The sequence below is a fragment of the Mus pahari genome, chromosome 21, assembly GCF_900095145.1.
Source record: "Mus pahari chromosome 21, PAHARI_EIJ_v1.1, whole genome shotgun sequence".
NCBI lineage: Eukaryota > Metazoa > Chordata > Mammalia > Rodentia > Muridae > Mus > Mus pahari.
In genome coordinates, this window is record NC_034610.1 from 20,587,838 (window position 1) to 20,599,000 (window position 11,163).

The 11,163-nt window shown below is 52.8% G+C and overlaps 1 protein-coding gene across 3 annotated transcripts in view; it reads left to right on the top strand.

The window, feature by feature from the left end:
* Nucleotides 1-11,163, top strand: part of Lmf1 (lipase maturation factor 1) — an 81,855-nt gene that overhangs the window by 60,205 nt on the left and 10,487 nt on the right. For all 3 annotated transcript variants that reach the window (XM_021221399.1, XM_029533155.1, XM_029533156.1), the window contains one exon: nt 4,622-4,789. In XM_021221399.1, coding sequence (XP_021077058.1) covers nt 4,622-4,789 — 168 coding nt within the window. The remainder of the gene's footprint in view (nt 1-4,621; nt 4,790-11,163) is intronic.

The window sequence follows — 11,163 nt, forward strand, 5'->3', positions numbered from 1 at the left end:
TTTATTGTTATATGTAAGCACACTGTTGCTATCTTCAGACACTCCAGACAAAGGCATCAGATCTCATTACGGATGATTGTGAGCCACCATGTGGTTGCTGGGATTTGAACTCAGGACCTTCAGCAGAGCAGTCAGTGCTCTTTGCCGCTAAGCCATCTTTCCAGCCCACTAAACTAATTTTAAAGATAATTAAAGCAGAAGGCAGCCCTGTGCTCCTAAGTGGACTTGCAGACTCCTGTGCTTGGCTTTCCTCTGCCTTGAAGTTTCCTTCACCTTCTCTTGGTGCAGCTTGTAGGAGGTGGAATCGCTCAGCATGTTGCCTGATAATGTCTATTCCCCTTCAGTTGAGGACTTTGGGATGGCAGGTTAGTGTCCTAAGGATGTTCTGTCACCTCACTTGCGTCATTCCTCAGGAGGAGCCCTCCTCTGCTTCTCTAGCACATCATTCCATTTCTTTTCCGTTTAAATCTTGACTCGTCTGATTAGGGTGGCGTCATTCTCTTCCTGTTCCTTATGCTTGAGGTCTGCTGGGTTTCTCGTATCTATGAGTTTGTGGATTTTATCAGCATTTGAAACATGTTTCGTATGCGCCATCTTCTGGGGCTCAGGCTACATGTGTTACATGTGTGTCACACTGCCTAAAGTGGTCCCTTGGATCACTAGTTCCACATGTGTCACATGTGTGTCACACTGCCTAAAGCTGTCCCTTGGGTCACTAGTGCTTTGTTTCCCTTTCTTTTTCTTGTTTGCCTTCATCTCGGCTTCCACTGCTGTCTTCATATACACACCCTTTTCCTCTTCAGCCACTTCTGCTGATAAACCTGCCAAGTGCTTTTTTAAGGGTGTGAATGTAAATTCCTTCCCTGTCACCTTTTGTGTGGTTTCTGTATCTTTGCAGTTTCCATGGGAATCGTACGGAACATTCTGACGTGGTTTATACCAGCCTTGCCTCAGGCAGTGGCATGCCCGTGAACACTCTGCTCCCCTGTGCCCTGCCTGCTCCCCTCAGTTGCCGGTGCCTCGCAATTACACCTTTATACATTTGAATCCAAAGCTTGAGCTGACAATATTTTAAATGTGTTAGTCGCAATTCACACGAAAACAAAACACAGGGGCAAAGCCAAAGCTCCGTGTTGCTAGCTTTTAGACTAATGGCTTTTTAAATGCATGTGTTTCCAGCATAAGAAGAATCGTAAACCTGCTACAGTCATGTAAGCTTTTGAATTTGAATTTGAAGGGATCTTTCATTCCCCATGTCAGGCTTTGAGGGTCCTGGGATGTGATGTTCCAGGTCCCGCAAGGTTCTGTTCCACACATCAGGCCACCCATACATCAGGGGAGACCAGTGCAGTGTGCCAGGGTCTCCACCTCCCATGAGAACACCAGTGCTGCTGATGTGGCTGTCCACATAGCAGAGTGACCTTCCTCATCTGGAAGGGAGACCCTTGTTACATGGAAATGACATTCCTCAGAACAGCCTTCCTCACAGTAAGATGACCTTCACAGTGCCGTGGCCTTCCTCAGATGGAGGTAACTTTTCTCACAGTGGAATGTCCTTCCTCATGGAGGGACCATTCTTGTGAACCTGACTTCATAAGGCCTTGAGAGGTCCCTTGCCTGTGTTCTCTTGATGACAGTCCTGTGCCCTAGCTGGGCCTTGAGGAGAGGGGACACGGATTCCCTTCCCAGATGATCCATTGGGTGCACATCTAGTGGGGACCTGTGGTAGCCATCCTCCGTGCTAATCTGGACCACAGAGGAAACCACGTTGCCTCCTCCCAGCTCACAGTGCTTGAGTCATCTGGGTGGCCATCCTTACGTGAGCACATCTCCTGGGATGTGGGAGGCAGCCAGCAGCCGGTGCTCAGCACTGAAAAGGGCACAGCTTCCAGACCTTTCCCTCAAGCCCAAAGTGACCACCGTGTTGGCTCTCGGTCTCCAAGAGCTAACTACCATGGTCCCTAGGCTGCTGCTCTGCTCTGCTCCTAGAACACCGTGGCCTTATTTGTGCTGGGGCCTCACTGTCACTGTGAGTCGTTCCAGGGAGGGGCTTGGCACTGTCATGCCTGAGTGGTAAGCAGTATTCTGGTGTAGGCGCAGCAACTCACCCATAACAACCTGGAGCTCGAGGTTTGGACCTGCCTTGTGCATACATGCGCCACTGCAGCAAGGCAGTGATCGAGTCAACATGTGGCACTTGATAATTAAGAAATTTAATTCTCAGCTGGGTGGTGGTGGTGCACGCCTTTAATCCCAGCACTTGGGAGGCAGAGGCAGGCAGACCTCTGAGTTTGAGGCCAGCCTGGTCTACAGAGTGAGTTCCAGGACAGCCAGGGCTACACAGAGATCTTGTATTGAAAAAGAAAGAGAGGCTGGGGGGGGGCGGGTAGAGGGAGGGAGGGAGGAGAGAGAGAGAGAGAGAGAGAGAGAGAGAGAGAGAGAGAGAGAGAGAGAGAGAGAAAGGGGAAATTTGTCCTCAGGATGACAACAAGGTGCCCTCTTCGCGTCAACCCCAAGCATGTGATCTTCTGTCTCCAGGAAAGAGGAACAGACCATTTTTGTTCTGTGACCATTCTTGTCAGGGACCAGTTTAAGAGCAGCCCAGACCTGTGTCTCCCCAAGATGTGCCACCCTCCAGATCCCCAACTAGGCGTCTTTGCCCTCCATGTTTCTTTTTGTTTTTCTTACGTAAGATAGTCTCTTTGTAGAGCATATTGGTACACCGTGGCCCAAGGTCTGGCCTATGCGGCGCCTGTCAAGAGAGACACTTTGTCACTGCTGTCTGTCACTGCTGTTGCCCATGGTGCTGGGCCTCAGCAGGCTGCCATGTCAGGAGCTCTTGGAGCTCTGTTGTGCTTTATGGGATACGATGTTGCCACCCCACAGCAGCCACACTTACCTACTCCGCAGCTTCTATGGGAACAGAAATGAGCCTTGTCACTGGCACGGTGAGCACAGAGGCTGCAGTTCTCCCTGTGAGTCCTCAGTTCACAGAACAGACCCTGCTGGCAGTCAGGCCTGGTCTACAAATCAAGGAAGGCTGCACTTCCCCAGGACACCTTCAACAGAGGTGCAGCATTTGGAAAATTGAGTGGTCCACCTTGCTAGGAAGGCCGGTGGTCACTGCTCATAAACACTGCCTTCTGAGTTATTACTCACAAGACTGGGTGGGTGGCTCCCCTCCCCCAGCAACTGCCTCACTGAGCCTGCATAGACCCCTTGCTGGGCTGAGGTCACTGCCAGAGTCCCCTCTTTGCAGTAGATTGTACTGCAGGCTGACAGACATTGTACGGATCTAAAACACTCAGTGTGCGTGGGTGCTGTTCCATACTGAACTGAGGCAATGTATTCCCCGGCTCTGTACTCCTTTGCCAGTGTGCATGTGGCCAGGTTCACCCTCCCTCAGTCCTCTGCTTTCCCACCCTGATGGGACATCTGGGAGTGTCAAGAGCCCAAAAGCTGTGACACAGTCCAGTGCTAGGTGAACCGCTGTGCCTCTCCATCCATCGACAGCCCCTCTACAGATGGCGTCTCCAGTCTTCAAGGCCGGCAGATGTGGAGTTCCACACTGATTCCCAGCATCTGCCCAACAGGGGACAGTGACAAGGGCTGCAAATGCAGCCCAGGGTGGTGGCAACAAGCCAAGAGTGTTTTGAGGAGAAGGTTGGGACAGACAGACAGAAATCTTGCAACGGCCTCTATCTCTGGCACAGGGCTACTGGGACACTTTGCATGAACTGGTTGCTCATTCTGTTGGCAAACAATTAAAAGGGGGAGGTAGTGCCCCCCCCCCACGGAGTTAGGTGGAGGGTGGCCTGAAGCATCCTTAAATGAAAAACCTGGCTTCTGTCCTGTCCTATCAAGCTGTTTATTTTTTCTTGTGATCACGTGGATGGTTCAAGTAGCAGGATCCCTGCATAGGGTGGAGCAGGGCTCACAGAGAAGCCCAGCACTTGAGGGGAGGTGATCCGGCAGGCACTCCACAGCTACGACAATGGGAAGAGTTGACAAGTGAGTTCCTTAAGTGCCCCATAGCCAAGGTGAATCCTAAGGGGATTGTGCCTAGGAAGCAACAAAGTACGAAGCTCTATCACTCGAACATCATCCCATCATCACCCCTGTCCCCTGACTCCAGTTTCCCTTATGCTAAGCCCATGTGCTATACCACAAGCCTGCATGGATCTGCTGGAGATCCCGAGAGGGCAAAAGCACCCCAGGGCCCATGGAGCCCAGCAGTGGGTGGGAGACCTGAGGTGGACCATGAGTGCTGGATGGCAAGCCACTGTCACCTCAGGGAGCCATGAGCCCCAGGCAGCAGCCACCCACAGTTCCACTGGTTCTTGTATCTTTAGATTCTTCATCTGTTCACAAATGTTTAAAGATGTCTCCTTCAACTACAGTTTACACTTCCGCCTATAGAGACTGGGGGTTTAAAACATAACTAGAAACTTGCTTTTGCTTCAAAAATAGCCTGCTCACAGAAGTCCCCCAGACTGAAGAGGCTGGGCCAGTTGCACATACACAGGGCTGGAGAACAGAAGGTTTCATCGTAGCCAGGGCAGTACCCACCCCCACCCCCAGTCAGCCAAGGGGTAATTCAAAGCCACTTTTGTCCCCACAGACTCAGCCCGTGCCCAACCCGATGGCCTACTACCTGCACAGGTCACCATGGTGGTTCCACCGCTTTGAGACACTCAGCAACCACTTCCTGGAGCTCCTTGTGCCTTTCTTCCTGTTCCTTGGACGGCGGATGTGCATTCTTCATGGGGTGCTGCAGATCCTTTTCCAGGTAGGCCGTGCCAAGATGCCACCACTCAGGGTCCCCATGTGTCTACGGCCTGCCTCATCGTTTCTCAGCCCCATGGCCATGGGAAGAGGCCTCCCCAGCTCCATCTCACCCCTGGCAGGCCTCCACTGTGTCCAATCCAGTCTGGATTGCACGGTCTCCTTCTCAGCTTCCATGAGCCCATGGCAGGGTCTGCTTGCCCTTGGAGAGGTGCCTAAAACCTTGCTGAGGCACTATGGCTCCACACACCCTCTCTGTTCTTAAAGTCAACCCTAAAATTTCAGTTTCTTTCTACCAGGCATGGGGCACGTTGTTTGTTTAAGGCAGGGTCTTGCCGTGTAACCCTGACTGGCCTTGTGGTTGGCCTGCCTTTACCTCCCGGGGTCCAACAGCACAGGAACGCACTGCTCTGCTTCACCCTCGGCTTGCTTTTCAAGTCAGGGTCTCAATAAGTTGTCCAGGCTGCTCTTAAACTTACGATCTTCCTCCCCCAGGCTCCCCAGCAGCAGGCATCACAGGGCTGCACTGCCAGGCCAGGGTCATCTTGTGGTTTGGGTTCTCCATTTTCAGTCATGGACGGATGTTGACCAAGGCTGACATTTTCCCTGTCAGTCGGGAGAGGGTCCCTGGGTTTTTTCCCCTTCGATATGCTAATGAGATGAATTACATTACTGCTGCTCAGGCTGGGTGAGTTTCATATTCTAGAATAAACTCAGCTTGGTCATGCTGCAGATATTTTCATATGTTGCTGGAGCTAATTTGCCAGTGTTTTGTTTTAGATTTTGCATGATTGTCAGTGAGAGAGACCTGTCTGTAGTTTTCCAGCCTAGTGTGGATTCCCTGGGCTCATTGCCCCACACTCAAAAGACAAGCCCCTCTCTCTGCAGGGTCCGTGGAGGCCCAGGCAGTCCGTTCTCCGAGCCTGGGCAACGCTGAGTGTGCACAGTCGGAGCAAAGCTTGGAAGCCTTGCGATGGCCCAGCCCGTGACTATGGACACCCTTCTCAAAGCAGCTTTGCCTGGGAATCAATCTGTTTCAGCTACTTTCAAACTTACTAGTAAAGGGGGAGGGAGCACCGTGTTCTCCTCAGTTTGGATCCATGAGCCTCACACCCCCTCTCTAGGCAGGGCTGGGTTTAAATCAGAACTGGCTGTGAGCAGGTTTTGAACCTCACTGGCACCTTTGCCACAGTGACCTTTGGCTACGAAGCCATCTCTGGCTCCTCCCTGTTCGCCAGCACCCAGTGTGCCAATAGGGTAGCTCCATTTTGTTCTGTATTTTAATCAGGGTACCTCTAGAAGCAATGCAGAGATCACAGAAAGTTCCTTGTGCCCCAGGTCCCCACTGTGAGCCACTTCACACTGATGGGGTTCACGGTGGCCGTGTGACAGTGCGTATGACTCCCCTGAGTCCGAGCAGCGCTCTCTGGCTGTGGACAGTGGAGACTGCGTATGCACCATCACTGTCACGCCTTCCTCCCCTGAGAGTCCTTGGTGAACACTGGTTCATCTTCCCCCGAACTGACCCCTGGCCTTCAGTCTTTCCGAAGCATCCTGGAGTTGGGACCACAACTCTCCAGCCATCTCTAGTCATCTCTCTAGCCAGCTTCTCTCAATCATGTGTTGGGGCTCCTTGCGTCTCCCTATGGCTTAACTGCTCATATCTCCTCAGAGCCAGCATCCCCGGGGAGTGCCTGTTTCCCACGAGTTTTCCGAAGGCCACAGAGAGTGCTAATCTCGAGATGATGAAAAGATATGCCCTACTGCTCCCCACACCCAGACCCACCCTGCCTGGGAAGCAGGGCCATCCAGCTGGATGGACCGGATATGGGGGAAGAGCTGTAGCCTCAAGTGTGTCTCCATCTTGCTCTGACCCCTGTATAAGGTTGGGTAGGGTAGTGGGGATGCTTTGGACCTGATGGCCTGATGGCCTAGAAAGGAAGTTGGTGCCTAGACCGGTCCTTCCAGAATCTCACCCAGCCCCAGGGAGTGAGGGCCACAACAGGCACATGCGTCGCACACTAAGCACCCAGGGATGTCTGCAGAGACCAGAGCCGGGAATCGCTTCCTGCAGAGCACGCGTATGAGTGACAGGTATCCAAAGTCCACATCTGGGCACAGCAGATACCTTGAGCACTGGCGTCTCCTGGGGTTTAGGTGTCTTCTCTTCCTTGTGTACAAGGGGCTGTGCAGCAAGCTTCTCCCAGCAACCCCCATGTGGTAGACCCCAGAAAATGGAAAGGCCTACACCACACCTTCCAGGACCTACCAACCAACCCTCTTGAACCACTATTAACTCCTGTAGTCCTTGCAGGGACAGGAAGACATCCCCAGTGTTTATTCTGTCAAATAGGGGATCCCTGGCTAGCAGTTTCCACCTGACTCTCGTGGTGGACAGCATGGAACTGGCCACACCGAGCCTAGAGAAAACGGAGCTATGCAGGGCTATAGCTTCTCCCCAGGCCTGGTCCCAAGTCCCCAGATCCAGCTGAGACACTTCCTGCCCACTAGGATTGGTCTGAGCAGTGCATGGCCTTTACCATCCCAAGAGCCTGTGTGGAAGGTGTTGGGCGTGACTGTGTGCTCTTGACCATGCAGTGGTGTGGCACCTGAGTGCAGCCTGGTGTGGAGCTGCACTGCGCCCACTCGGACCCACTGCTTCCCGTGTTCCTTCCTGTGGGCCAGAGCTTCAGTTTACTCACTTCCTCCCACACTCGGTTTACACAGCTGCTCCTAGGATCCCTGCAAGGCCGCAGGAGGAGATGACCCCGGAAGGGGCGGTATGGTCAGCCTCCGCTGCTGAGCTAGGGCAGGACATCCGAGGCCCACCATGGGATCAGTCCTCACCAAGGAACAAGAAGGAGGTGGGGTTGGGCCTGAGACTCAGCAATAGGAAGGCAGGAAAGGATCTTGGGAGAGTCAGCTTTTGAGGTTGAATCCACTTTATTAAGGCCTCATGGGGCTACCTGGATTCCTTGAGAGTACACACATCTTCTGTGGAAGGTCGCTGTGACTATATACATGTCCTCTATGGAAGGTCCCTGGGCTGCATGCATGTCCTCTATGGAAGGTCCCTGGACTACATGCATGACCTCTGTGGAAGGTCCCTGGACTGAATGCATGTCCTCTGTGGAAAGTCCCTGTGACTGCATACATGACCTCTGTGAAAGGTCCCTGTGACTGCATGCATGTCCTCTATGGAAGGTCCCTGTGACTGCATGCATGACCTCTGTGGAAGGTCCTTATGACCACACGCACATCCTCCGGAAGATCCTCTCAAGCTCCTGCCTTTCCTATGGAAGCCTGCTTGCAAGAATGTGTCTTCTGTGATAACTGCAGGCCCAGCAGGGACATCCAGAAATCCCCCCCTCTTCCTTTTGGGGTCATGTTGCATCTGCCTGGAACATCTGCTGTAACCTCTCTGGGGCTAAATTCCACCAACACACGTTCATCTTCCTCTGCCGTCCCCCAGCCTCACCCGCTCCAGGCCGGTCATCTACAGAGTGCACTGAGAGCTCACTGAGGACTCTGCTGGCCAGGAGTAAACACAGATGGGCTGTGACGAGATTCATTTCCCTCAGAGGGAAAAGCGGTGGTGACGCTAGAAGGAAAACAAGTAAGCTAAGGTCCCTCTGGAACACTTGGACCAAGCGTGTGCTGCGCGATGAACTCCAGGGTTACTGAGAAAATAGGCCGTGTGGGGAAGGGACTCTGAACTGCGTGGGCTGAGCGGGCCTGACCTCTGAGCTCAGCCACCATCTGTCCACCTGGGTGAAGTGTCACAGGCTCTCCTCAGTGCTTTATTAGAATCGGGATTCCACCTGGTGACGGTTAACCTGCATTGTCACCTTGGCTCTAGGTGACAAATCCGCCCCAGGAGACAAATGCCTGAGCATGTCTGTGAGGATGTTTCAGAGAGAATTAATTGAGGAGGAAAGACCCCACCACCCTGAACATGGGTCACACCATCCCACAGGCTAGAGTCCCAGACTGGATGAAATGGAAAGAGGGAGAAAAGGGAACTGAGCGCCAGCATCCATCTCTCTCTCTGCTTCCTGACTACAGGCAGAATGCGCCCAGCCACCTTGACTTCCATGCTTTCCCTCCTTGATGGACTGCACACCCTCCAACTGTGAGCCAAACCCTTCCCTCCTTAAGTTGCTTTTGTTGGCTTTTTCCACAACAGGTACACACAAAGTGGGCTCTGTGGCACTTGGTTCTCTGGGGTTTCCCACCTGAGTACGGGGAGTTTTGAAAATAGGGTCATACCAGTGGCCCCCACCAACAAGGCCATGAGCTCAGGGAGGGTCTGTGACATTCAGAGCTCCCCGGGCATGCAACCATGGCTGTCAGGCAGCTGAGGAGGTCTCATGCAGTGTGAGGGTCTAGGCCATCAGCAGTTCAGCTCGCTGAGCCTGCCCATGTGTGTATTCACATACACACACTGACACACACACACACCAGCTCATGGCCATAGGACATCACCCCCGCCTCGCCGGAGCAGGGGCAGACAAACGTCTGCAGCAGGTGGACATGGCATCTCAGCAAAGTGGTAGCCAGAGCCTCACCTCAAGGTGTTGAGTTGCAGCCTCCCTGCTCAGGAGCTAGAGAGGATTGGAATTGCCTGAGGTGGCTACCAGCAGAAAGAAAACAGTGACTACTGAGGACTCAGTCACCAACTGTCCCGGGAACCAGCTGTCCCTCAAGAAGGTGCCGACTACAGCTTTCAAGGCAAGACTGCAGCCTAGTAGGGTGTCCAGTGACCATGTCATGGCTGGGTGCCACCTGAGGCCCTCCCGCCAGCAACCTTAAGCAGCATCTGCAGACACGCTGAGAGCCTGAACAGCACTTTTCTATGCCTTGCTTCCCGTGAAAGTAACCGTGACTGGGGAAAGAAGGAATGAAGAGTGCCACGTGCCCCTGGAAGCTAAGTGGGGAGGATCCCGGCACAGAAGTGTGCGCCTCAGACAGTCCACAGAGGAGAAGCCAGCAGGGCACACGGATAAGAGGGGAGCAGCAACCCAGCTGCTCATGGGAAGTCTTAGGATCTTCCGCCTGTAAGCTAGGAACCCAAGAAGGATGGTAGTCGGGGCCCAGTCCAAACTCAAGGACCAAGAACCGGGGAAGGCAGTTGTCTCCATGATGGCTTTATCCGCGGACCAGGGACACCCACAGGCCTGAGCAGGAAGAGGTGGCATCAGGCCCTGGGAGTAGAGATGGGCCTCTCCTGGACCTTCTTGTTCTTTCCAGACCCTTGGTGGGTGGGTGATGCCCAGGGCATTGGGCAGACCATCATCGTTCTGGCTGGTTTTCAAATGCTCCTCTTCTGGACCTGCACAGACACCCCCGAAACAGTGTTCTGTCAGCTAGCTGGAAGTCAGGCTCCCACATATGATGCTTATTCTATTATATCAAAGTAAGCCAAGCACTCAGTACGCACATGTAACCTCATCCACAGGAGACTGACAAAGGAGGTTTGGGAGTTTGAGGACAACCTGGGCCTAGAGGCCTTGTCTCAAAAATGGAGCTCTGTGTTACAGGCTAATTTGTATACCCATTGTTTTCAGTGATCACGGTCATGATACATTCTTTATTATTGTAAAGAATTTTAAAGACTTAAAATTTTTAAAGAGTTTTTAAAAATATGTGTATAAGGTGGGGGTGGGGTTGTGTGCATGTGAGTGCAGATGCTGCAGAGTCCAGAAGAGGGTGCCAGACGACCCAGAACTGGAGTTACAGGCAGGTTTAAGCTGCAGGCTGTGAGCTAGGTCCTTTACAGGATCAGCAAGTGCTCTTTACCCGTGAGCTGTTTCTCCAAAGGCCTAAATTTAGACACCATTTTAACACTGTGCACTGGTTAGCTCTACACTTACACAGAGTCAGGTTCTGTTTGAAGAGTGTTTCATTTTGTTCTTTTTAGTTACTAGATGGGCATCTCTCACTTTTTAAAAAACAAAAAAACAGGGTCTCACTGTGTAGAGCAAGCTGACCTCAGACTCAGAGCTCTGCCTCCTGAGTGCTGGGATCAAAGGCGTGTGCCACCACACCCAGCTCACTGGGTTTTGTGGGGGGTTTTTGTTGTTTGTTTTTGTTTGGTTGTTTTTTGTTTTGTTAAGATAGACTCTCTTGTGTAGTTGAGGCTAGATTTAAACTTGCAGCCCTGTGCGCCTCTTCCTGAGTTCTGGAACATGCACCACCACGCCCAGCACCACCACACCTCGATGCTTGATGGCTTCTTTTGGCAAGGGAAGGGTGTCCATCCCCCGTTCTCCATCACTCCTCCTCCTAGCTGTGTGGTCCCCCGTTCTCCATCACTGCTCCTCCTAGCCGTGTGGTCCCCCGTTCTCCATCACTGCTCCTCCTAGCCGTGTGGTCCCC